Source organism: Gambusia affinis, linkage group LG02 (genome assembly GCF_019740435.1).
Source record: "Gambusia affinis linkage group LG02, SWU_Gaff_1.0, whole genome shotgun sequence".
Lineage (NCBI taxonomy): Eukaryota > Metazoa > Chordata > Actinopteri > Cyprinodontiformes > Poeciliidae > Gambusia > Gambusia affinis.
In genome coordinates, this window is record NC_057869.1 from 21,940,796 (window position 1) to 21,965,573 (window position 24,778).

Here is a 24,778-nt window from a genome sequence, read left to right on the forward strand (position 1 = left end):
AGTCTATCAGTACTGTACAGCACTTCGGTTAAACATTTTTATGTGCTTTAAAAAAAATGGATTTGGATTGTTTATAATGCAGACCAACTCACAACAACCCACCACTGAAATAATACAAAGCTAAAAAGTTTCACAAAAGACAGTTTGTTGTACTTTAGCATAAAATTCAGTTTTTATTGTTTCCAACTCAAACTGCAAATAAAAGTTAAGGACATACAAGCAATTTAAAAACGTGTTAAAATGTGCCACCCATCCAAATAGCATTTTCCCTTTTTTTAAACATACATTTACCCTCTTAAACAGAAACAAACGTTGATGGAATCCTTTCACACCAGCAGCGCTTAAACCACATACTACACACATTCTATAACCCACTTATATTCTGCAAAACAAATCCATATTAAATTATCCATCCATCCATTTTCTTTACACCCTTCTTCCCTAAATGGGGTCGGGAGGGTTGCTGGTGCCTATCTCCAGCTGCGTTCCGGGCGAGAGGCGGGGTTCACCCTGGACAGGTCGCCAGTCTGTCGCAGGGCAACACAAAGACATACAAGACAAACAACCATGCACACACACACTCACACCTAGGGAGAATTTAGAGAAACCAATTAACCTGACAGTCATGTTTTTGGACTGTGGGAGGAAGCCGGAGAACCCGGAGAGAACCCACCATGCACAGGGAGAACATGCAAACTCCATGCAGAAAGATCCCCGGCCGGGAATCGAACCCAAGACCTTCTTGCTGCAAGGCAACAGCTCTACCAACTGCGCCACTGTGCAGTCCCATATTAAATTAGCAAATGAAATATTTTAAATACTTACCTTTGTGATTATTATATCATTTTCTGAAACATTTAACTAGCACTATTAAAAAAAAAAACTAAATATAAGTTTACATTGAAATTATTTTTTGTGTGTATTTGATGTACAGTACATTTAATAACTTTTACTCAGTATGAAAAAAACAACTCAAACAAAGACAAACTGTGCCACCCCAGAAAAAGCAACCAGTTCCAATATTTTGGTTCGAAACCAAATTTTTAGGCAACGCTTCCTTCACCTTAGCTAAACAGTTCATTTTCAAAAAATTTAACAGCTTCCCTTCAAAATCTCTGTAAATTGCTTTCTCGGACATCCATCCATCCATTTTCTATACACCCTTATCCCCAGCTAACGTTCCGGGCGAGAGGCGGGGTTCACCCTGGACAGGTCGCCAGTCTGTCGCAGGGCAACACAGAAAATAGACAGGACAAACAACCATTCACACACACAGTCACACCTAGGGAGAATTTAGAGAGACCAATTAACCTGACAGTCATGTTTTTGGACTGTGGGAGGAATCCGGAGAACCCGGAGAGAACCCACCATGCACAGGGAGAACATGCAAACTCCATGCAGAAAAACCCCGGGCCGGGAATCGAACCCAGGACCTTCTTGCTGCAAGGCAACAGCTCTACCAACTGCGCCACTGTGCAGCCCACTTTCTCGGACAAGGAGGAAAAAAAAAAAAAAAAGACTGTGTGCATGTGCTGAAGTATATAGTGTGTGCATGTGCACCCACTATATAATGTGTGCATTATATAGTGTGCATATTAATGTTTCTCATATTAAAGAAACATTAATATGAGAAGTTACAGTACTGACAAAATTCCTTTTCCTCACACACATCAAATTTAACAAGATGGATAAAAAGAGTAACAGTCCAATAAAAAAGCGCTGCAGTGGTACCCTCCGTTTACATGCAGTCAACAAACAATCTTCATAGCTTACAATATGCACAGTGTTTCTGTGTCATGACAAACATGTAAGACACATTCATGGCCTGAGTAGGGAACTCTAAAAGCAGTGTATTTAAGTGCGCCAAGAATGATGAGCACCCAGTTGAACATCTGGGAAAGACCTTGTAGAGTACAGCCTGGACCTAGTTTTCCCTTTCAATGAACTGCAGGTTGATGGGAGCAGCAGGACAGAGCAGACCGTGGGTTTTAGCCTTGACGTCAGTAGTGAGAGGAGACATCCCAATGTAGAACTTCTGAATGAGCTGCAAACAAGGCAAGAAAACAAACCTTATTTCAAATGGCTAAAATTATAGGACATTGAGGTGGAAGATGAAACAGAGATTGCAACAGCTTTTTGATAATAGAAAAGTAGGGGGGCTTTTTGTGAAAATCCAATTTGAAGTAAGAAATGCTACAACTCAATGATGCCATAAAACAAAAAACTGTTTTGTTTTACCTGCTATGCATTAGTTTGTCATACTTTACTATGACTAGGCGAGTCAGAGGACTCCTGACTCCTAACCCCTTGCTGAATGGATCCTTCCACAAAACAGCCGGACAGCAAAAAGGCACCTTTACAGGTTAAATACACAAAAACATTTGGGAAGACCCTTCTGCCTTCTGCATTCAGTTCTTTAGTCCAACACCCTTTTTCAGAAAGATAGTAAATCCACTAAGCAAATTATACAGGAACAACCTTTAACAAAATGCTAAAGAGACTTTACAAATTTCTGATTAGTAAAAGGATACTTCAGCGTTTTTGGCAGCATATCAACATTAATAGTTTGATTGAGAAAACTATAAATGCAAAACTGATTATTTAGATAGTGGAAATTTGCTTTTCAATCGGTTCGCTGACAAGCATTTGTTAGTTTGACATACCCATGTAAATTTCTTGCTCAATATCCAAAAAACCTGAGATTTTACCAACTACTATTTCAAACATTGATCTTTTCTTTAAAATAAATTCTAGTAAAATCTGAATTATCAACCCATTAAAATAATTTGGAATAAATTGCAGGAAATAACAAAGTTCTATGCATGCGATTAACTGCAATTAAAATGCAACATTTTAATCACACACACATTTCACTTACAACTACGCACATTCAGACAAATTTTATCCTCAGAGAATTAATAAATACCCTACCCTGGTGAGAGCTAGATGCATCTCCAACTCTGCAATTCTCCTGCCAATGCAGCTCCTGATGCCGTAACCAAAGGGAATCGAGCCAAAGTTGTCAACGCGATCAGATGTGTCTTTCCGTACCCAGCGGTCTGGTTGGAATTCAGAGGGACTGGGAAAGTTCTCCTCATTTAGAGATGTTGAGTAGTGACAGAGGGCCAGCTGAGTCTGACGAAGAAAAAGTGGAAGTTGTATAATGAAAACAGATGGGCTATTGTACATGAATTTATGCACAAGAAATGTGGGAGTAATGCTATATCATGTTACATCTGGTTCTACTTTAATGTTTTTGGCTGACATACTCAAAAACGTTTTCCTTCAGCACATGCACACACTAGAAGCATCTTACCCCTTTGGGGATGAAGTATCCACCAACCACCAAGTCATCCTGGGTAATCCGGCCGTTGCCTGGGAGAACTGGAAAAAGCCTGCTCCCAGGAGAGACATACAAAGACTGTTATTCAGCAGCACTACACACTGCACCAGGCTGTTCATAAAGACTTTCTCTAAGAAAACCAGAGAAGGAAAAGCTGAGAAAGAACGCTACCAAACTAAACATGTCCATGTAAAGATTCCTAAAGAATGTAAGCAATCTTTTAAAGTCTAATAAAATACTGATGAACTATTTATGTCGACTTGCTTGCAGTCTAGCAAGATAAAAACAATGTGTGTGCTATGAGAAGCCAAACAGAACGTACCTGAGAGTCTCTTTCACAAGCCCTCTGATGAGAGGCAGGCTAGGGACATCTTCAGCTGTGGGGACAGTTCCAGGTCCCAGAGTTTGTGTGACTTCTGTGTAGATTTGCTCCTGGATGTGAGGGTGTTGTGCCAACAGATAGCAGGCCCAAGACAGGGTGAAGGATGTCTGAAATGCCAACAATGAGACAATTGAAGAAAGTTGTTGTATAGATCACTTTTTAAAAGCTGTTTACTAATCTACTGAGGTTTAAGGAAATGTTGCATTTTTTTTTTAGACGTTTTGCAACATAGGTGATATAAGAGCTTCTGTATGTTACGCAACAGACAAAGAGGGGTTTGAGGAGAGCTAATTCCACATGAACTGGATTTTCTTTATCCGTATCACTTCTCATCCATCTCTGCCTTGATTAAATGTCCCCATATTACACCATCACAATAATGAGTCCTAACTTTCTCCTTTAATTGGAAGCAGCATTACCAAATTGCACAAGTGGAAACAGCATAACGACGCATTTCTACTTCACATAACCTTTCTGCTGAATTTCCACAGACATCAAGATGTCACAGAGATTAAACTTGACCCCCCCCCCTCTCCATAAAGCAGACGACTTCCCCTGTGTGACTCACATTTCACTGACATTTTCATTTGAATGAGGTGGGTGGATGACCAAATGATATGAAAATGGGTTTTAACACTCCCTCTCCTGTTGACTGTAGAGCGCAACATCTGCTTTGCCCTCCCCCAAACCCACATTATTCCTTCTTTTCCTGACACTCCGGCCTGACTTTCCCATCCAACCCCCCTCACTAATTGCATACACAGATATCAAAATGGCACCCTTGTTTTTGCATACCTAATAGTCATTAATGGGGTAGCTAAAGATAATAAAAAAAAAAAGCATGCATCCTTGCGTAGCTCATATCAGAAACCTCTGATCAACATACACTATTATTCTGCAGTCTACCCATCATGGAAATTACTTCTAATCATTTTCAGATGGCACAGATTAATGCACTGCCTTTCCCAAAAGAGAATCATATGACAAAAGTGAACCCATGTCCAGTTCCCAGGAGCTTAGAGCCTTTTCCTTCCAATCCGTGCATCTTCTCTTCTCCCAACACCCATCATACACACACTCCTTTCTTCCCTTACTTCTTAACACCAGTTCCCAGCTTTTCCCTAACATCCCAGATACAACCACCCCTCCCATCACCTCACCTCTGCCCGGATTGTGCTATAATTCTAGCCGTAGCTAATGCGTCTTGACAGCTCTTGTGTTTGCCGAGTAAAGGCAACTTGCACTTCGGGGTCAGGTAATGGCATAACTAAGCCTGCCACCCCACAGGGCTGCGGCCAATTCACCAAATTTAACAAAAACACAGACACCCTTTTATCCTGTAGCCTCAAGCAGAGCACAAAACACTCCATCCCCCCTTAGTTCTCATTAATCTGACAGTACCCCAAACAAATTAGGCTGTGACTATGAACAGTTACAGTCTAATTTGTAACAGAAAACCGCAGGAAAAAAAAATTTGGCTTAGTCAACTTCTGAAGTATTTCCTGTAAACACCTTTAATCCACCACTCAGATTGACGGATCAAATATGTGAAAATGAAGCGCACAAACTCCTCTTCCAACTTCCGATCAAGAAAAAAAAAAGCTTCACCACAGATGTTCAAACTTAATTAAACTAACAGTCTTAATTACCGTCAAGTAGAACAGTGAATCTAATTAAGTTCTAATGAGGAAACATAAAAACGCACAACACAGATGTCTGGCACAGAAAAAAAAAAAAAAAAAAGGACAAAGGGACCCCTGTGTTGACCTAACAGACAGAGACAAATGACAAGAAACTAAACCAGAGTGAGAACATGTTTGTCAGTGGGATACTGTGTAACCTCCTGATTCATTCCCCTGACCCGACGCTGGCACAGCTACACAGGCACAGATGTGGCGCCAGTAACCTTACCATGCAAGCTAAACAATAACTCAGACACACCCAGAGTCCCAGCCCTTCCAACTTCTTCGAGAGGAGTAATTATAATAACACCACACACATACAGTACACAACCACACATACCGTATCGACCCCTGCCAGGAGCATCTCCGTCACGTTCGCATAGATCTCCTCCACGCTCAGCTCCATGGTGGTGAGCATGTGTGTGAGCAGGCCCCCTTTCACCTTCTCCCCCCTCTCCACCTGGGCCTTGATCTCGTTGAATCTTTTATCAACATGAATCATGCCTGAGATTAGACAGATACAAAAAAAATAATTAAATAAAAAAAATAAAAGGTGGGATGAGTGCAGCAGAGAGTAGGGAAGGGGGGGGGGGGGGAAGAAACACCATCTCCAATCCAAAATTAAGCAAGATTTATATACAAATCCACATTCTTTTCAGTTGATGTAAGACCATCTAAAAGAAAACTAATGCTTTTACCATAAAACTGTTCCTGGTTTCAAACTCAGAGGATTTAGGTAAAAACTTTCAGACCATAAAACTTTATATAAACTCAATAAATTATGGATAACTCTTTCAGAAAAATGTAGAGCAGTACTTGGTTAATATTTCCAAATTATATAAAGTAAGATTTTGGCCCCAAACCTTTTTTTTTTTTTTATTATTTCTTTATCCAGTCACTTCCATGAACTTAGAACAAAATGAAAATCTAAAGCCTCTCACAAAAAAAAAAAAACACATGGATGCCTTTTGGCCTCTGTGTGTTTTCTGAAATGACAAAGGGGGTTAAAGTTATTTATGCCTCTGAGCCACCAAGTTATGCTTATGTACGCGTTAGCTGGCTTCTCAGCTTGAAGATTTTAAGTCGTGATTACAGACCATTTGTGTGACCAGGTGTTCACGGGACTTCAGGGAAAACACAGCTGGCCCACTGTGGCGTGCTTTCATGTACTGCAAGCACGCCATTTGCACACACAGGACAATTGCTGTTATTTGGAATAAGGCAGAACATGTCACTGGATTTCATCCAACTATAGTTCTTTCAGTAACTGTGACACTTGTACCACCAATTTGACTGGTAGTATTTGCCCTCACACCACAAACAGCGAGTGTGGTCATAAAAATCTTCCTGCACACTGGCGTGAGAGATCCCCAGCAAACCATGTTGTCGATTGTTAAGCAATGCCAGTTTGATCAGTGAACACCGACATGTGGGAGACAGTGCCAGCTTGATGGTGATTTATGAATCTCAACCAGTACTAAAAAGATGCTCATCTTTATGACCGAACTGTTTTGTGAGAAAAGGAAGAGGACCACACAAGTATGCTCCGTGTGAAGCAGACGTCTGGTTACCATATTTTGCTTTCCAATCTCAACTACATCTGTTGGCATTCTTGTTTTTATATGACTTTTGTGAAGTCACATAAACATGCAGTTCACTGGTGATGAAGCACTCACTGAATCTGAACAGACCGTCCCAGGAGAGACAAAACTCTTCCCATGGTTTGGGAATGATGGGACGAAGCCACTTAGGAATTGCTCCGGCATACATGGTGGTCTTGAAGGATCTGAACATGAGATGCAAGGCAGCGATGTAGTCCTGGGTTTCTTTGGGGACGTTGTTTTCCAAACATCCCAGTCTACACTCGTACAAGATAGCAGCCACACCTGTGAAGGACAAAAGTTATTATTTAGTGTGCGGTTTTCTAGAATTTTGCATAGATCTATAATCTGCAATTCCTTTAGCAATTTGGAGGTTAAATTCATGGAGACTGAACAGTTTTGATTTGTGATGAACAAGAAGAAATTTAACAAGCTCCCTTTTCTCTCCAGTTCCTCTTCTTCTGTCTGTTTTCTAACTTTCTAAATCCCATAAAAGTTCATGTTACCCTAATCAATTCAATGAATCTCAAGGCCTAAGCTTGATAAGACCAGAACGTCTTGTGAAGTTTTTACTTCACAGAAACTCCTGGGAAGTCCTAATCCAGTAGGACAAGAATCCCACTCTGCTGTTTTTGTCAGCATATATACTATGCCCACTTCAAATATCTAACTACTTACAGAATATTTTGTAGACCACAAAAGAAGAAAAAAAATTCTGCCCTGAACATGTGTCAAGAACAAGTGACAAGATTCCCCAGACTAGGGTGAGTCAAACTCTGTTCTTACAAAGCTTGGATTGGCTTTTACTCTTTACCAACCTTCCATGGCGTATTTGAAGAAAAGGTCATTCACATTGAGCACAGTAAGTTCATCAGACTGCTGGGCTCGAAGGCTGTAAACTCTCTTGATCAGGTCATCCACCACCTTGTTCACGTCGTCAGAGAAGACTGCTACGTCACGGGGACGCATGATAAGCTGTCTGAGCACGCTGCGCATGTCAAGCCATTTTTCGCCCTCGCTGAAAAACAAGTTAGAGTGCGTCATTCTAGGCTTTCCTGTGTATTTTCGAAAAACTAAAGGGCTTTTTGTGTGAAATCTAAACATGGGAGCATAATATTGTTTATGCAATCTGTTTCTAATCATGGTTCTTGTTCAGGAGTTCAAAGATGAGAGGTTGTGGCGTCACTACTCACGCTGAGATGAGGCCAGTGGAACGGCCCCTCATGTCTCTATATTCATGCCAGGATTCCATGTTGGCCCTTTGAGGGGCCGGACCCTCAGCCCGCAGGACCTCTGCCACCAGTTCACGATCGGCAATGGAGACCACCAGCTGGGGTCCAAAGTGAGACTTGAAGATTTTTCCATACTTCTTGGTGTGCTCTACCTATAAAGCAGGGATGACAGTATTTATAAGGAGGCTTTTTTTTCTACTCTATTCTTACAATTCAGCAAGGATTTCAAACAGTTACTAACAACATTGTCTGAGAAAAAAATTTAATAAAATCAATCAACTGACAGGTATTTATTGCATGTATTTTCTAATAAATGGCTTCAAACATTAAACAAAATAAGAGGGTCACCTAATAACCTTAATACTTTATAAGTTGAAAGAAAGCCAACAGAGCTGGAATATACACATATAACACATTTAAGTGTCAGTAAATGTCACTTTAAATCAAGCTGAAATGTTATTTTTAACATTGGTATACTATTTAAACTGTTTAAAAAAATCAACAGTAGTATATACATGTTCAACATATTTTTTTGAAAATGTCTAAATGTGCATTTTTATGTGAAGAAGAAACAGAAAACAACTTCTACAAGTAGGAATCAAACCTGTGATTATTTCAGCAAGTGAAGGCTCAGCAGCAGTCTTGATTTGTTAAAGTTTCATTTTTCGGTTTGTTCCTTAACCAAAACTCATTCCTTAATGTAATGAATGGAATAGCAAGGGGGAAAATTTAACATTTCCCATTTCTCAGAGTGTTACAAAACTCAAGCCATGGAGTGGAAAACTGACCAGGGTCGAGCTCCGGATGCGCTTTTACGCAACAGTCAGTGCCATTCTGCATATAGGTGGGAGAACTGGCTCAGGCCGAGTGTAAACTGGCTCTTGCCAGCTATGAAAATCCAAATAAATAACTTCTGGTAAAGCCCAGATAGAAAAGACAGAAAAAAAAACAGTCATTATTCAGACGTCTTTACCTGAATCTCGTGGATTCTGCCGAAGCCGTCTCTCCAAAAAAACTCAATCAAGTTGGAAAGAGTGCTCGGTCCGGGCATCTCCTTCAGGCTCTTGATTTTACTGGCCTCTCGGACCACCGCCGGTTCGATCAGCCTGCCAGCCTGCATGGCCTCCTCCCCAGTTGCGGAGATCTCCAGAGCCTCGCTGGCTGCCGACTTGTGTAAGGCGCGGGAGACGACAAGCAGCTGCTCGTTCAGCAGCCCGGCTGGGACACTCTTCCAGCATGCTACGGAGAAGCGATTCAACATTGCCATTGTTGAAAGAGTTTCAATAAAAAGCAAAGAGCGATAAAAATGCAACTGGGCTATCTTCCTGGCACATGTAAAATGCTGAGTGAATTGTATTGTGGAAGCCTTTTAAATAGTGGCTTGGGCAGCCACGGTGCGCGACTATTGGACGGCCGCTGCGAACTATGGGAGGGATAACTTCTGTATTCGGCTGTGGGCGTTTACCCAAAAAGTTTTAAGTCCATCCTTTCGTTGCAAAAGGGGTGCAGTACAACGTGCCATTTAAGTTACATCACACCAATCAATTAAGCAGCGTAAGTGCACGTGCACCGGCATGCAACGCGCGCGCGAACACACGCTGACGTTTGTTTCTATATTCCCCTGGGTACACTCTATTAAGGCAATGCATTCCTCAAGCCTCTTACTTTCACGTCGGCCATCTCATCTGAATAGTTAACGTCAGACTTTAACACTACCGCAGGCCATAAGAAAAAAATAATAGTAAGAAAAAAAAACTATTTTCACCAACTGGCAAAGCAATTTCATCCCTATTGATACAGGAAGGCACCATAACTTGGTGTCACAGGGGACATTGTATGATATAAAACCCGTCCACAGTTAATGTGAGCACAAAAAAGATGTTGGCCAGTTGTATCAGCTTTGTGTATCTTCAGACAGATGTGAGTACTCATCCTTGAAAAAAGTTTCTATAAACAATCTAGGGTTATACTGATGTGGTTCACATGAGGATGAGATTAAGGTTTTTCCTGACACACTAAAGTTAAACATTTGCAACATCTTAGCATTTATTAGCTTATGCTGAACATGCTGTTAATCTTTTACTACACTTTAATTGCATGTTTTCCTGCCCCAACCTGTATCTTTTAACTATTAAAGCTCAGTATTTCATTCCCATTCAATAATTTGTGCTAAAACAGTAGAATTAATCTTAAAGGGATAGCTGCAGTTCAAAAGCTCCCCTCATTTAAGAGCATCAATCATTACCTTTTTGATCTTAATATTCTTTGAGTTTCAAGAAATAGTAATAGTAATTACAATTGGATTAATCATCAACTCTCTGTTCTCTACAGACACGTTGATTCAAATCTGCCTTAAGGCTTTTCACTCTTTCAGATCCCGTAAGCCAGAGGTTCCTTGAGGACACAGCATACGGACTGCGAGTCAAAAGAGGCAACTGTGCCATGTCATCGAGTAAAACTGTGGCCAGTCCAAGATGGGCTCCCACAACTCCTTTGAAGCTTACACAACACACCAGGTTCTTGATTTTCTATTCAGAGAAGCTTCAAGTGTTTAAGAACCAAAGGAGGCAGACCCCGGCTCCCTCCTTTTCTACTGCTAGATTCAAGTGTTTTTCTGTCCCTCATTGTCCAGAGAAAAGAATCCAGTAAGTAAAGCTACATGTCCATTCAATTACTTTAGTCATCTGAGCAGTAACTATTCACATAATTAATTGTTAGTCTTTTATTTTGACTTTTATTGACAACTCAAATGGGGGACCATCACATTGTTGCAGAAATTAATAGAAGAAATGCCAAAACAGTTTATTTCTATACAATTTATTTATGAACAATTTAAAGAGGAGACAACTGTATAACATAACATACATTTAAAACTTAAACCAAGTTATTCTTTATTATAACTTAGAACCAAGTAAGTAGCATTGGAAGCAAAAGTTTACAAAACAATATTGTGAAAGGCTTCTCAGTCAAGTTACCAAAAACAGCAGATACAACACATTCAAACAGCCATCCTGCGTCTCATCTTCCATACAGATATCTCTGGGTTTCAAAAGCCATGAAACTCAATCAACTCCTGTTCGCCCGACCGGATGATGGATCCTCTGAACCTGCAAATCCATTGTTGCTTTTTTTTTTTTTCCCCCCTTTTCTCTGTCCTGTGACAACAGAGCAGGTCTTCCAAGAGTCGGGTTTCGCCGGATCTACTTTCTGAAGCGCTTGAATAGTGGGTGAACGTTCTTGCTCCCCGCAGAGGCTTTGTTGCTCCTGCTTTGATATTCCATGTAGACTGTGTCGTCTGCACCCGACATGGAGCTCATGGTGCCCACTCGCCGGGAAAACTGATGCGAAACGAAGGAATATTAGAGTCATTAACAGACGAAATCGAGACTTGTTCCTACAACATTGTACGAGTATTTTTACAGCACCATTGTATGCTGGGTGTATTACTTTCACAGCACTCTCAAAAGACGCCACACTAGCCTGCAACCCTTTCTGAGTTTCCAGTTCTTTATCTTTGTCAGAACAACAAATGCACCCAAACATCCTCACCACTGACTGAAAGTGTATTTTAAAAATTAGACTTTATCAGTACTAGAAAAATATAAGACCTGCCATAAGGTTTCAGACTAAATCCAGACTTTTTCTACATTTTCCTTCAACAAGTAGACACTTTAGGCAATAGGTACAACACATATAAAATATGCATTTCTAAAAGCAACAAAGAAATTGTTTGCTTAAGTACTTTGTCTCCTCTGAGATTAGTGAAAGACCTTACCTGTGGTCGTACTCCCACTTCGCCTGCTACTACTTCCTCCTCAGCATCCAGGTCTGAAGCAGCGAGCACCTTCTGCAGCAGCTGCTGCTGTTCCTCTCTGCTGGAGAACATCAGGTCCTCTTCCTCCATACCTGCTAACTTTGTAATTACCTGTCAAGCAAAAGTAAAACGAGAATATTTTGGCAGTTACACATGGGACAATGTTGCATGAACTGACTAAAGCCTTAATTTATATTGCAGCAAATCTTACATTTTCAACTTTCCAACTTTTTAACAAACTGTTGTTAGTTTTTAGAAGTGATAGTAGAAAATCGTTTCCCATAGATCTGCACATCAACACATTAATACTTTATATATTTTAGGCCTGATTTGGATTGAAAAAGCCTGTCATGGAAACTGTGTTTTTTTTTTTGAAACCATAAATCTTTTATTTAAAACCTAATTCAAAACTATAACCACAAGAAATAAAATATTGCAAAATATCATCTGCATAAAAAAAAACCCAGAATGTCTGTGTCAGATGTCTTTAGTGCACTTAATTTGATTAGAATGATCACACAGAGGGCTTGTAAGGTTGAATCCTACGAGCTTTAAGCCGCTACTTTGAATGGATACTTTAGGGGATGTGTAAGTCACCTTAATCACATTTATGTTAGCCAATCTGGATTACATGAGTGAACTCAAGAGGGGAAACCCATTCAACCTCATTTTCAGGTAAGGTAAACATGGCAACAACTGTGTCCTCATTTTGCTTTTTGGCCAGGTACGTGGGATTGGCTAGCATCTAAATCAATTAAGCTCTGACTCAACTTGAGGACCTGCTTTGACTTTTATTATCTCTTCCAGACCATTTGAGTTCTGCAGACTCATGCTGTTATATTTGTTAGAATATCCTCTTTACTATCAGCATGAACATCCATTTTTGAATTGACTGAGTCAACCCTAAGTAGAGAGGTGAATGCAATCATAAAACACCAGACCAGCTGCTTGTTTAAATCTCAAACCAGCAGCAGAGCCATAGTTTGAACATGTTGGCTATTTAAGCGGCTCATAAGTTTCTTGACAGTATTACAGGGAGCTCTGTAATAAATCAACAATAGTCTTTTATGTTGTTGAATTTTGCTCATAATGTATCTTTTGCAAAACTGAGATTTTCAAAGCAACCCTACGACAAATCTGAAGATGAACGAACTCGAAAGGTTTAAGAGCCCCCATCAGTGAGTGTTTCTCCAACTGTGGACTAATATCCACGTCTCCTGATTTCTCTTTAGCTGCACAAGTTTTATTGCTGTGTTTATGTGTATACAGAGCAGGCAACTGACATCAGGTCACAAGCCAGGACTTGTTTGTGCAACTGTTACTGCTGTTCTGTGTTTGACCGTAACAAAAAGTGAAAGTTTAGTGCACTAAAAATTAGGTAAAGATTGCAAGTTATAACAGGCAACACGCATGTTCACAAGTTGACATGATACTGGCAAACTATGAGAGAAATGTTCACAATTTGTTCAGAAAAAACATTATGTCTTATGTCTTAATAGACCGCTTCTCCACTTAATTCTCTTGTTTGCTCCATAACTGAAGCCTGTGTGAAATCAGAACCACGCCAGCGACATTAAAATAAAGACTATGAAAAGGACTCTAAAGGCTGGGTCCTACCTGGACAGAGCAATTTACTTTTAATATAAAATTCTCATTACGAAGCTAGGATTGAAGAAATTTACACATGGTTGTTTATTTAAAAAGCACATTTCTCCAACGGTGGGGCAAAGAGCAAAGAAGCCACCAAATACTTTGGTTCCTGCAGAGTACCTGCTCGTTAAATAGAAAACTGTAAACACTTCTCCTTGCCCAGCTAGACTCTGAACTACACAAAAGAATGGCATGTCAGCTCAATAGGCACTCCTTCTGTATGCTCACTTAACAGGATGAAGGAGGATTTCTGATTGGAAAAGTATTTCAGATGTTATCTAATTTTCTACATCATTAAATGTTCAAAAAATTATTTTGGTCCTCTGTGTTTGTCAAGTATTTTTATATAAATAAAATGTATTTGTTTACTTGCTAGCAAAGGGTGCAATCTTTTACTAACGTATTTGACATTATGATATAAAAAAAAAAAAGACCCAGAACCATCAAAATCACCATTTGTCCTGGTGTTTACACGAGTGAGGCAGGGTCAAATTGCTGAAAGGCTGCAGCTCTGAACATACTTTGAAGCTGTATCCCTGGTCCACAAGGAATCTCTGCCTCTTTGTGGAATAAGCCATCTCCTGGGTGTCCTGAGACACCAGAGAATAAAAGTACGCATTGTACTCCTCAGCCACCATTCCTAAACGGGGAGAGAATGATGATGAATGACTGTTTCTGTTCCCGGGTGGCAGTGGATTTAACAGTTGTGACACTTCAAGCAAAAATAATCTCAGTGGAAGACAGGCTAACCTTTCTTGGCTCTTAAGACTCTGCCAAGTCTCTGTGCCTCCTGTCTGCGTGAGCCACCATGGGAGGAGATCTGGATCAGAACATTGGCTTCTGGCAAGTCAAAAGAAGTGTCTCCAACCTGTCCAGATAATCATACACGTACTTTAATAGAAGCAGACAATCAAAAATAATCCAATCTACTAATTTGAAAGGTAAAATAAAAACAAAAAAAGTCAAGTTTATTTGTCTATCAATCACTTTATCAAGTCTATTTGTGTAGCACGTTTCAGCAACAAGTTCAGCAACAGTTCAAAGTGTTTTACACCATAAAAACACAAAAATACAAAATCACAGACAAAACAGTCAACAATTGAAAAAATTGCATTTTGTCAAGTTCCGTCGTTACATCAGATTAATGGTTCATTTATAATGTTTCAAAAGAAACTCTAACCGGGTGGGTTTTTAGTCTAGATTTAAAGGCATTCACTGTTTCGGCTGTTTTGTTTTCTGGAAGCTCATTCCAGATTTGTAGTGCGTACAAGCTGAGTTCTGCGTCTCCATGTTTGGTTCTGGTTCTGGTGATGCAGAGCAGACCAGAACCAGAAGACCTGAGTGGTCCAGAAGATTGATACGATGTATTATAGTGTCACTCAGTGCCTTATAAACTAACAAAATTATCTTAAAGTCTCTTCACTGAGATTAATTGTCATCTTGTTGTGACATTAGTCTTTTAATTCAAGAAATATTCTTCACTTGGTAAAAGGCGATAGAAGGCTGACTTTATAATTGTTTTTATAAGTCTCTGAAAGTTCAGGTCTGAGTCCATCACTGCACCCAGATTTCAAGCCTGAATGCTAGTTTCAAGCTGTAATAACTAAAGCTACGTGCTGAGCATTGATCGTTCCTCTTAAGGGGCAAAGATAACTTAAGTTTTGACAAAAATTACATTATTACTTGGTACTCAGATGTGCACAAAGTATTTATCCATTCAGAATTTGTCAGTAAGGTAAAGAAAACCAGGAACTTTGGTCAAAAGAATTCGTAGAAATGTGAATTTAATCTCATGTGGTTTAGGCTGAAGTTGTATGGGGGAAAGACGCCTGGCAATTTCTGAGGGAGCAGAACCTACACATAGTTGCTGCTGATTTGTTATGCAATAAAAATTTCAACCTTTTGTGGTTTAGAGCCTCAAAATCGTTGTTTTTAATTATACAACATATGGCTACAAGCCATAATAACATATTTGGGGGTTTATTTTTACAACAAAATTTAGTTGGAGAAATTAGACTACAGCATCAAAAAGCCTTTACAACTCTTCTTAGAGCTTAATTAATAAAGCTTTTCCTGCAGAAATGACAGACGCAATGTTAGATTAAAAAGAAGGCCAAGAAAATTTTTAGTAATTTAGATTGTCATATAGAGATTTAAGTACAACAAACTATAGATTAGATGTTATTTTTTTATGACTATTTAGTTTGGATTATCCTTAATATTACTACGGTTTTCCATATCATGTGGTATTCATTTCAAAATGTATCTGCCAAAGCTATTTCAGTACAGCTGGTTATTTTGTAAAATTATTTTAAATAAGAGATTATTAGCAGAAACAAAAGGTGGTCTTCCTTTTACGATGTCTGCTGTTTTAGACGCTACTGTACTCAGAAGGTATTTGCAGAGTGACTGACCTCCTCCAGATGATACTTTGAACTTAATGTGCTTTCTAATAATTGAATCTCGTGTAGTGCTCACTTTAATTTAATTTACATACTAAATTTAGCACCCAATTAGAGCAGGTGCAGCAGCTTCAACAAGTGTAAATTAAGTTATGGTTAGGCTTGTTAGGGTTTTAAAGAACACAGGTGGTAAGATGTTCTTAGAAAATTCTGCAGGGTAGAAAGGGACACCCCTGCTCTGATGCAGTTAGTAGCTCGTTGCACCAATGCGGAGCCAGAAATAAGAACGACGTGAACTCAGACTGCCTTTTACGCAACCATGGCAACCCCAGATCACGCTCTTGAGAGAAACACTGACGGCCCAGAAGGAAGCCGTTGCTCGCACAACGCTTCGTCGCCGTGCAGATGAGAGTGAGATGTTCAAAACTGAGATAAATAAAATTTAAATATCATTAATGTAATTTTATCTATTTATTGATCACATCAAAAGAAAAAGTTCAGCAGACCTTTTAAGAGAGAACAAATGTAAAGAAAATTTGCATCTTTTACTGTCTGCCAGCTAATATTCGGTTCATAGAGGCAGCAAAGAATTTCAGATGAGTTTTACCTTAGAGATGAAAATGGTGTTGATCTTTGGATTGTGTTTAAAGTTCTGTAAAATCTGCATTCGCTCCCCTTGAGAAGTGGGACCATAGATGAAAGGCCTTGAGAGAAACCATAAAACAAGACATATAAAACTAAAGTGACGAGACAGATCAATGCAACAGTTAAAGTCTGTTTTTCGTAAGAAACAAACTTGTTGAGGCGAATGGCGTATTCCTTCAAGGCAAAGACGTTGTCAGCAAAGACGATGATCTTGTCGTTGCGCCGCTCATGGAAGCGGATGAGAAACTGGCAGGCCCGAAACTTATTGGGGTTCATCGTGTACAGCAGAATGCGCTTCTTTGTCTTAATGGCCACGTACTCTCTGTAAAACTCCGGGGACATCGGGCACCACACCTGAAACACAGACACGGGTACGCCTCTTTATTTTTGAAAGATATTCCTGCATGAGATGATGAAGCCATCTGCATCTGCTTACTGCATAGTAACTAAATATCTGCCACTGCAGCTCTAAGCCACTCAGTGACACTAAAATTTATTGCTGCTCAATCTGAAAAGTAGCAGATTTTTGGACATTAATCGTAAGTAGCATTTATCGTCATTTAAAAGTGTGAGCCTAACGATACAAAATTAGCTGTTCATAATTATGTTTTGCTGAAAAAAAGAAAATGGAGTCATCACGTGGAAACTAAAGCAGAACCGCCGATATAAGACTTTTATGTTATTGGTTAAGTCTGCTAATTAAGGTCAAATTAATAATAAATATATTACAAATTACTGTAACTGTGTTAATCAGTGTCATATAAAGTGACTTCTTCCTGTCTTATTTTCAGGTTAATTGTCTGGCATCTTTACAGACAAACTTCAAGAAGTGTCAAGAATGTACCTGTATTAACGGATCACACCGAGTTAACATCTAAACCTTATCAGCACAATTTATAGGGTTTAAAAATAAACCTAATGGACCACCAAGACTATTTGATAGAAACTCACTAAAGTTTAGAGTTTATCTGACTACACTGTCACGTGTGTTTACCTCTGCACACTGAACTTTGGCGATATAACCGTTGTTCTGCAGCTCCATCCAGTTGGCTTCATACATCTTAGGACCAATAAGGAAGTTGAGATCCACAATCTTGTCGTCCTCCCTGACCAGTGTGGCGGTGAGTCCCAGTTTGCAATGGGCCTGGACGATGGTCAGGACACGTCGAAACATCTTTGCTACAGAAAGAACATTTGTTTGTGAAGGTGCTCAATACACAGCACTGCCTGTCCTCTTAAAATGAGACGCACTAAGGCCTCACCAGGGATGGTGTGGACCTCATCCAGGATCATGAGTCCCCACTCCTGCGTCCGCATCCATTCCATGACCTTCTCTGCCTCCCAGGATCGCTTGGTGGTGTGACCCAACATGGAGTAGGTGCTGATGGCCACTGAGCAGCCGATGGGTTTGTCCTTGGCGTCGGAGGTGAAGCGGCAGATCTGGGAGTCGTCGATGGTGGACCACATCTTGAACTGGGCCTTCCACTGCTCCACGGAGACGGAGGAGTTACCCAGCACCAGGCAGCGTTTACGCACGGTGCACGCGGCGGTCACACCCACCAGAGATTTACCGGCTCCTGCAAGTAATGAAAAGTGAACCCAGACAGTAGGTATAAGCAACATGAAACTAAAACATTTTTTATGCTTGAACAAAATGGCCACTCGACGTTTTGTCATCTCGACTCTTACCGCAGGGCAGCACTATCACTCCCGATCGTGCTCGGCCGTTTCCAAACATCTTGCGCAGGCTCTTCTCCTGGTAGGGCCGCAGCACGGCGGTGGGCTTCAGGTCAATGTTGATGTCAGGGTTGACAGTGTCATTTCGAAAGTCGTACTCAGCTAGGAGGGGGTACTCCAGCTGAATACATCGCTTCTGCAGCTCCTCTATCATTTCCTGCATTACATCAGCTACAGTGACAGAGTTCGGAATAGGATGCGTTCCCTTTTGTTGCATGAGAAAAAATATTACCTGGCGAATTTCAAAAGACACTGTCTGGGTCTCCTCTTCCTCTTCTTCCTCTTTATCCATCTGCTCATAGTAGCTGAAGATGTCCTCGGGGACCTGCTGGTTCGAGGTTTGTCCATCGATGGGCTGCTGTGAGGTGGACGTACCTCCTTTGTCCTGGACAGCTTTAGAAATCTGCCAGGGAAATAAGATGAGGCGACAGGCTGTAGTAGCAATAGCAGCAAACATTAAATTTTGATTTGCACAAAATGTAGTCCTGATTTGCTTACCGCTGACTTGCTGTGGATGACCTCGGTAATGAGCTCAGGGTCCGATCCGTCGGCACCGCGCAGGCGACAGTCACGGATCAAGTTGTCCTGCAGGAGATGCTGGATGACATCAGGGAATGCACTTTCTACAAAATACCTGGGAACGTGAGGAGGAAAGAGAGACCAATCGCACTGAAGCAATGAACAACAAAGAGAAAAAAAGGTAGAATTATCTTGAACTGATGTCACCTGTTGTGCTTAAGCACAAGCTTGACTTTCCCATAGCTCACAGTGCAAAGCTGAGAGAGAAAGGTTGATTAGAATGTGAATGAACGAGTAAAACAATGAAGCTGAGAAATCTATAAAAACTACTTCATTGTCCTACTTTGATAAACTGAACAATGCCATCCGGTACAGATGTCTTGCTGAGCTTCTGCAGGTACTCCACGATATCTGAAGTCTGCAGCCCCACACTGACCGCTGCGTAGAGCGAGTACGCGGTCAGCTTGTACTCATGAACGTGGTTGGGTCTGCACACAGGCTCTGCGATGGCCACTAAGAAATCCTGAGCATACTTATACACCGGAGAGAACGCTTCCAGAAAGATGTGTCCATCTGGAGCCTGGAGGGGTTAGAAAGATGAAATCACATACACAAATTTGGATAAAAGATGGACAAGAGGTCAGCAACTACGGTGCTTCTTACCACCCAGAGTGGGCGTGAAGAATGGTCTTTCTTGAGCTGCATCTGAGCGCGGTAGTCTTTGGCTCCATACTCGTCGAGCTTTGTCCCAGACTCGTCCACCTGCTTTCCTGCAGCAGCTGGTATGGCTTCCTGAGGCTCGCTGCCGGTCACATCATCTTCATCATCTTCCTCCTCATAGTGACGTTTCTTGGATTTCTTCTCTGCACCATGACAGGCAAGGAAAAAAATGACAAACTACTAGGAAATATAAATTATCCTAGTTTCAGATATAAAAATATAGATAGTTGGTGGTTGAGCAAATTTATCCAAATTGCCTCCTGTTCTTTGTCTGATGAATTTTATTTATTTTTTTGGTGTCTTTATTTCCAAAAAAAAAAATCAGTTTTTGAGATTGCATGACTATACTTGTCCTGTCAAATGACCTTTGTCCCTAGAGCTCTTTCAGGATTACCGCAGGCCTCTTGCCTGTTTATCCAATTAATGCTTTAATTACCCAAGCTGATAGTTTAGGTGGACGGATTAATAAAAACAGTGCTCTGTAAGATAATCAGAAAGTGGGATTGAAGTTTTAAAACCTAAAAGCTTTTAGAAGCTTAATCTAAAAGCTTAAGCTTCTCCACAACTTTTTTCTGCCTGCTGTGTTTCTTGTTCCCTAACATTTTCTACCAAACCTCTAATGCCTTCAGAAGACCAGCTGAATTTTACTAGCAACAAATCACTCACAGTGGACTCTGTTTACTACAATTTGTTACAATCTAAAAGCAATTAGTTCCAGTTAGTTTATGGGCATCAGAGTAAGTGGGCTGAATTAGAATACCAGACTTTTGAGAATCTTTTAATAAAGCAAAGTAGCAAATTAGAAAACCGTGTATAGTTTTTTTCCACTTCAAAAGTCATGTATTGTGTTCTCCGTATTGGTCGTATTGTGAATACTTTTTCTAGGTACTGGAATATATCTTTATGTGCTTGCATAGTGTTGGTTTCATTTTTCTCATTTTAGTCAATAGTTTGCCCTTAGGATCGGCACAAAAATTTAAATGGTAAATGGTCTGTCCTTGTATAGCGCAGAGGACCCCAAAGCGCTTCACACTACAATCATTCATTATTTGGGTTTCTAAAGCATCATGTTTACAGTTCGACATAATCATAATAATAATAGATAGGAAACAATATAGGAAACATATAGGTCTCCATATACTGCATCACTACAGCTAACAAATATACAGTGAATTAACAACTGACGCTTAACGACCGAACTAAATTATTGCCAGACATTAATTGTAATGATAGTTAGCTCCCAATGGCTAGCTAACTAAAGTATCACAACCCATCAGCAACCTACCTCTATCTCCTTTATCCCTTTTGCCCATTTTAAAAAGATTAAACGGGCAAAAGAGTAAAAAACACTCAAAAAGATTATTAGAAGTAGCTCATTTTTCTCTTGAAACGTTACTGAGATGGACTTCACTAATGAACTCAATGTGCAAAAATGAGAATTAAAGTACAACTGAAGTATCTTCCGGTCTTTGGTTTCAAAATAAAATCTATGAATACATTAAGGGCCTTTTACTGCCCTCTACTGTACAGTTTCATATTGCAATCACTGAGAGCAAGAGGGGGTTTATAAGAGTTACCATCAACTAAAAAGCTCCAGCAGTACGGAGCACAGCATATCCAGGTCCTTCTGGCAGCTGCTGCTTGACGAAATATACAACTTCCCCGAGGTCTGCGTATTTTTTACGTTGAAGCCCCTGGTAGGAGCGGAATTGAGTGTCTCTTGCTGAGAATTACTTGATGCCTAATCCACGACTAATCACCAGCGTGTGATTATAATTAATTCCCAGATTGAAATAAAACGAAATGAGATTGGTTTTGTCCACTATTATTATTATTATTATTATTATTATTATTATTATTATTATTATTATTATTATTATTATTATTATTATTATTATTATTAATAATAATAATAATAATAATAATAATAATAATAATAGCTATAATTATTATTAGTAGCAGTATTATTATTATTATTACTATTATTATTATTATTAATAATAATAATAACTTTTATTTTAATAAAATTAAATAATGTTATTATTAAGTCGTGACCTGACCACGATATATTCATTACATATTCATTGCAACAGAAAGAAAGGCGCTTATTTTAATTTTGTGTGCTTTTACTTTGTACTTACTTCCGGTTTTACCATGTTGGCGTTTGTTCACTTGACGAGAAATCGTGCCGTTCCGGTGTTTACTTCCTGTGTGAAAGGTTGCAAATATTTTCCGAAGCATAGGTCTGTTTTTGTGAGACTGACTTCTTATTTTAACAACAGAAACAGCTGCATCAAATATGTCTTCTGATAAATTAATTGGGCCTGCTTTACCGCCGATGTTTAGAAAGGATGGATCTGAAAGCGACGAGAGTGAAAATGATTGTAAGAAACAGATATTTAGTTTGAAGCGATCAACAACACCCTTTCAGTTTTTTATTATTATTCCAGCTGTTGTTTTTTCTCTTTACACCCTGTAGTCGCTGGTCCCGCGCTGCCTCCCGGTTATAAGCGGGGGGAGCCGTCTAGTTCTTCGGATGAGAGTGAGCCGGAGGTGGCGTTCAAAAGATCCAGGACTGGAGGAGCTGCAGAGTGGGTGGCCACGATAATGTTTGGTCATGAAAAGTGATCCAACAAGCACAACAGTAACGTGTGTTTATACAGGGCGACCAAAGATGACGAAGATGATGATGATGATGGTTTCTTTGGACCAGCTTTGCCACCAGGATTTAAAAAACAGAGTTCACCAGAAAGGTGAGCAAAAACATCTTCTATTACTTTGGGCACCTTTAAAGAAAATGTGGTTAATAATATTTATATCAAGGTGTGACAAAAAACTTCAAAAGAAGAAATCTGTAAAGGAGCTGAAAGGCCTAAGTTAGATGAATATGTGTCATTTCCTCAGACCCCCTGTGCTGGGACCAGCTTTGCCCCCCGGGTTTAGCAGAGCAGCATCTGACAGTGATGATGGGGAAGACGATGAAGAGGGCCTACCAGGGCCTGCGCTGCCCCCAGGATACCAGGCCGAGCGTTCCAGTAGTGAAGGCGAAGACGAGGATGTGATTGGACCCATGCCCGCCAAAGGGCCCGTTCAAGACTCAGTGGCTCTCGAATTTGAACGAAGAGCACGAAGGATGAAAGAGAAGCTCACTGGGGAGGTTGTCCTTCTCCCACATAATATGAACTGTAGACTTTTATCATTTATAAATTGTCATTCCTAAATAAATTTCCCCTGCTCCCTCTGATTTTTATGCACTTAGGAGGCCCCTGAGGTGGTGTCTAGAGAAACATGGATGACCGAGCTCCCACCAGAATTGCAGCACATTGGTTTAGGGGCTCGAACCTTCAAGAAGAGGTCAGGTCCAGAGAACAAAGATCGATCGATATGGACGGACACACCGGCAGACAGGGAGCGGAAGGCCCAGGTAGCTATTTTTTAAAATAATTTACCGTTTGTGGCAGTGTTCAACTTAACTGTTGTTTTGATCACAAAAAGTTATGTTTACCAACAGGAACGGCTTGAAGGAAAGAAAACTGGCGAGGAAAAGAAAGATAGAGCCCCACAGGTTTCTCGAAGGGACATAGAAATGGCAGAAAAAGTATCAAAATATAATGTAAGTAGCTGTTCTCTATTATTACAAAATACCCCCCTTTACAGTTCTTGTTAGAGGATTTCATACCTCTTGAAGTTTTTCCGCATTTTCTCACATTAGCGATACCTTTCTTGTTTTCAAGGAGTCCAAACGGGGTGAGACTCTCATGAGTTTACACTCAAAGAAGCTGAAGGAAAAAGCCAAAGAGACAGCGGACAAGCCAGTGGAGAGGAGGCCGTTTGATAGAGACGAAGATCTGCAGGTGAATCGCTTTGATGAAGCCCAGAAGCAGCGGCTGCTGAAGAAATCTCAGGAACTGAACACGCGTTTCTCACACAGCAAAGATCGAATGTTTCTGTAGCATTTTGTTGGAATTAATGAAAATTCATGTTGCTTTCCGGCTGTTGTGAGGTTGTGACCATACTTTTGTAAAGAACAACTGATCAAACTGATAAAAAAAAAATATGTGTGGTGAAGTTTGCATACTTTTAAGAAGGTTTTTAGTACTGGTAATATGTAAAAATGTTCAGATTTATTCTTCCGTCTTATAACTTTTTTGTGGATGCTAGATACCCATAAAGCCTAAAGGACATTTCTGAAATTTAGTTTATTTATATCCATTCTGACACACTATTGGCGACTGTATTTTTTTTAATGTTTTTATTCTGGATTTATAAGAATCCATTCAAAGTTGTGAATGCGACAGAGTTACAAATGGTGTTAAATGAAAGCTAGATATCTGATCTCTGCATAAATAAATCTATTTTTTTTTATAGTATGTAATAAACCCTGCCAATTAGCACCATAACATTTATGGATTTTTTTATTTTTTCTTGGTACATGTAAATAGGAGGGGCTGCATGGTGGCATAGTTAACAGTAGCACTATTTGCTTACAGCATTAAGTTTCTGGGTTCAAATCCAGGCCTGGTATTCTTCTGCATGGAGCTTGTATGTTCTCTCATGCATGTGTGAGTTCTCTCTAGGTATTCCAGCTTCCTTCCACAGTCCACACGAAGAACTCTTGAATTAATTGATCACTCTAAATTACCCTGTGGTATGAGTGTGTTTGTACTGTGTGTGGCTCTGTATTTGCCCTGTGATGGGCTGCTAATCTGTCTCTTCCACTGGCCTCACCACAACTTTGAAAGGATCAGCAGGTAAATGGATTGATGGATGTAAGTAGCATAAACAAAGAAATTCTGAAAGAAACAAAAACATTTTTAATGTGAGTTTATTTTGAATAGGAAATGAAAACTACAAAAATAGCATTAAAAAAACAACAAATCAGCAGAACCAGATTATACTAGATTGTAACCAGTGTACATTTTAATATCAGTACGTTTCATTTGTAAAACAGCTTGCACGTTTTTCATGTGTCTGGTTAAGCTTTTACAAAACTGTTTTTATAGATTGAATAAACTTTTATCCCAAAACAATGACTGAATTATCTTAATCCT

The 24,778-nt window shown here is 39.9% G+C and overlaps 3 protein-coding genes across 3 annotated transcripts; 1 reads left to right on the forward strand and 2 right to left on the reverse strand.

Moving 5' to 3' along the window:
• Positions 1-143: 143 nt before the first annotated feature.
• Positions 144-9,626, reverse strand: LOC122846514 (cytochrome P450 27C1). Its single transcript, XM_044143535.1, has 9 exons — positions 9,214-9,626; positions 8,202-8,392; positions 7,827-8,026; positions 7,084-7,293; positions 5,748-5,911; positions 3,666-3,832; positions 3,317-3,395; positions 2,932-3,135; positions 144-2,044 (listed from the first exon to the last, which is right to left on the reverse strand). The coding sequence occupies exons 1-9, from the start codon at positions 9,505-9,507 to the stop codon at positions 1,925-1,927; spliced, it is 1,629 nt and encodes a 542-aa protein (XP_043999470.1). The 5' UTR covers positions 9,508-9,626; the 3' UTR covers positions 144-1,924.
• Positions 9,627-11,380: 1,754 nt separating this feature from the next.
• Positions 11,381-21,172, reverse strand: ercc3 (excision repair cross-complementation group 3). The gene is made up of 15 exons (XM_044143546.1): positions 21,013-21,172; positions 19,671-19,870; positions 19,351-19,587; positions 19,215-19,264; positions 18,987-19,122; positions 18,721-18,891; positions 18,441-18,645; positions 18,014-18,328; positions 17,746-17,930; positions 16,903-17,105; positions 16,714-16,810; positions 14,455-14,572; positions 14,226-14,344; positions 12,016-12,165; positions 11,381-11,578 (listed from the first exon to the last, which is right to left on the reverse strand). Exons 1-15 carry the CDS (start codon positions 21,038-21,040, stop codon positions 11,441-11,443), a joined length of 2,352 nt encoding a protein of 783 aa, XP_043999481.1. The 5' UTR covers positions 21,041-21,172; the 3' UTR covers positions 11,381-11,440.
• A 709-nt stretch (positions 21,173-21,881) lies between these two features.
• Positions 21,882-24,757, forward strand: gpalpp1 (GPALPP motifs containing 1). The gene is made up of 7 exons (XM_044143557.1): positions 21,882-22,111; positions 22,207-22,318; positions 22,391-22,480; positions 22,632-22,884; positions 22,987-23,151; positions 23,239-23,340; positions 23,462-24,757. The coding sequence occupies exons 1-7, from the start codon at positions 22,027-22,029 to the stop codon at positions 23,678-23,680; spliced, it is 1,026 nt and encodes a 341-aa protein (XP_043999492.1). The 5' UTR covers positions 21,882-22,026; the 3' UTR covers positions 23,681-24,757.
• Positions 24,758-24,778: the final 21 nt, after the last annotated feature.

What these genes read in the sequence shown, in the direction of transcription:
- gpalpp1 (XM_044143557.1), top strand. Translation starts at nt 22,027, where the DNA reads ATGTCTTCTGATAAATTAATTGGGCCTGCTTTACCGCCGATGTTTAGA. An exon ending in AGGACTGGAGGAGCTGCAGA is followed by an intron (nt 22,319 to 22,390) that starts GTGGGTGGCCAC and finishes GTGTTTATACAG; the next exon opens with GGCGACCAAAGATGACGAAG. An exon ending in AAAAAGTATCAAAATATAAT is followed by an intron (nt 23,341 to 23,461) that starts GTAAGTAGCTGT and finishes CTTGTTTTCAAG; the next exon opens with GAGTCCAAACGGGGTGAGAC.
- ercc3 (XM_044143546.1), bottom strand. Translation starts at nt 21,040, where the DNA reads ATGGGCAAAAGGGATAAAGGAGATAGAG. An exon ending in AAGGGATAAAGGAGATAGAG is followed by an intron (nt 19,871 to 21,012) that starts GTAGGTTGCTGA and finishes GTCATGGTGCAG; the next exon opens with AGAAGAAATCCAAGAAACGT. An exon ending in CTTCACGCCCACTCTGGGTG is followed by an intron (nt 19,588 to 19,670) that starts GTAAGAAGCACC and finishes TAACCCCTCCAG; the next exon opens with GCTCCAGATGGACACATCTT.
- LOC122846514 (XM_044143535.1), bottom strand. Translation starts at nt 9,507, where the DNA reads ATGGCAATGTTGAATCGCTTCTCCGTAGCATGCTGGAAGAGTGTCCCA. An exon ending in GCAGAATCCACGAGATTCAG is followed by an intron (nt 8,393 to 9,213) that starts GTAAAGACGTCT and finishes CCTGCTTTATAG; the next exon opens with GTAGAGCACACCAAGAAGTA. An exon ending in TGCATCTAGCTCTCACCAGG is followed by an intron (nt 2,045 to 2,931) that starts GTAGGGTATTTA and finishes CCTTGTTTGCAG; the next exon opens with CTCATTCAGAAGTTCTACAT.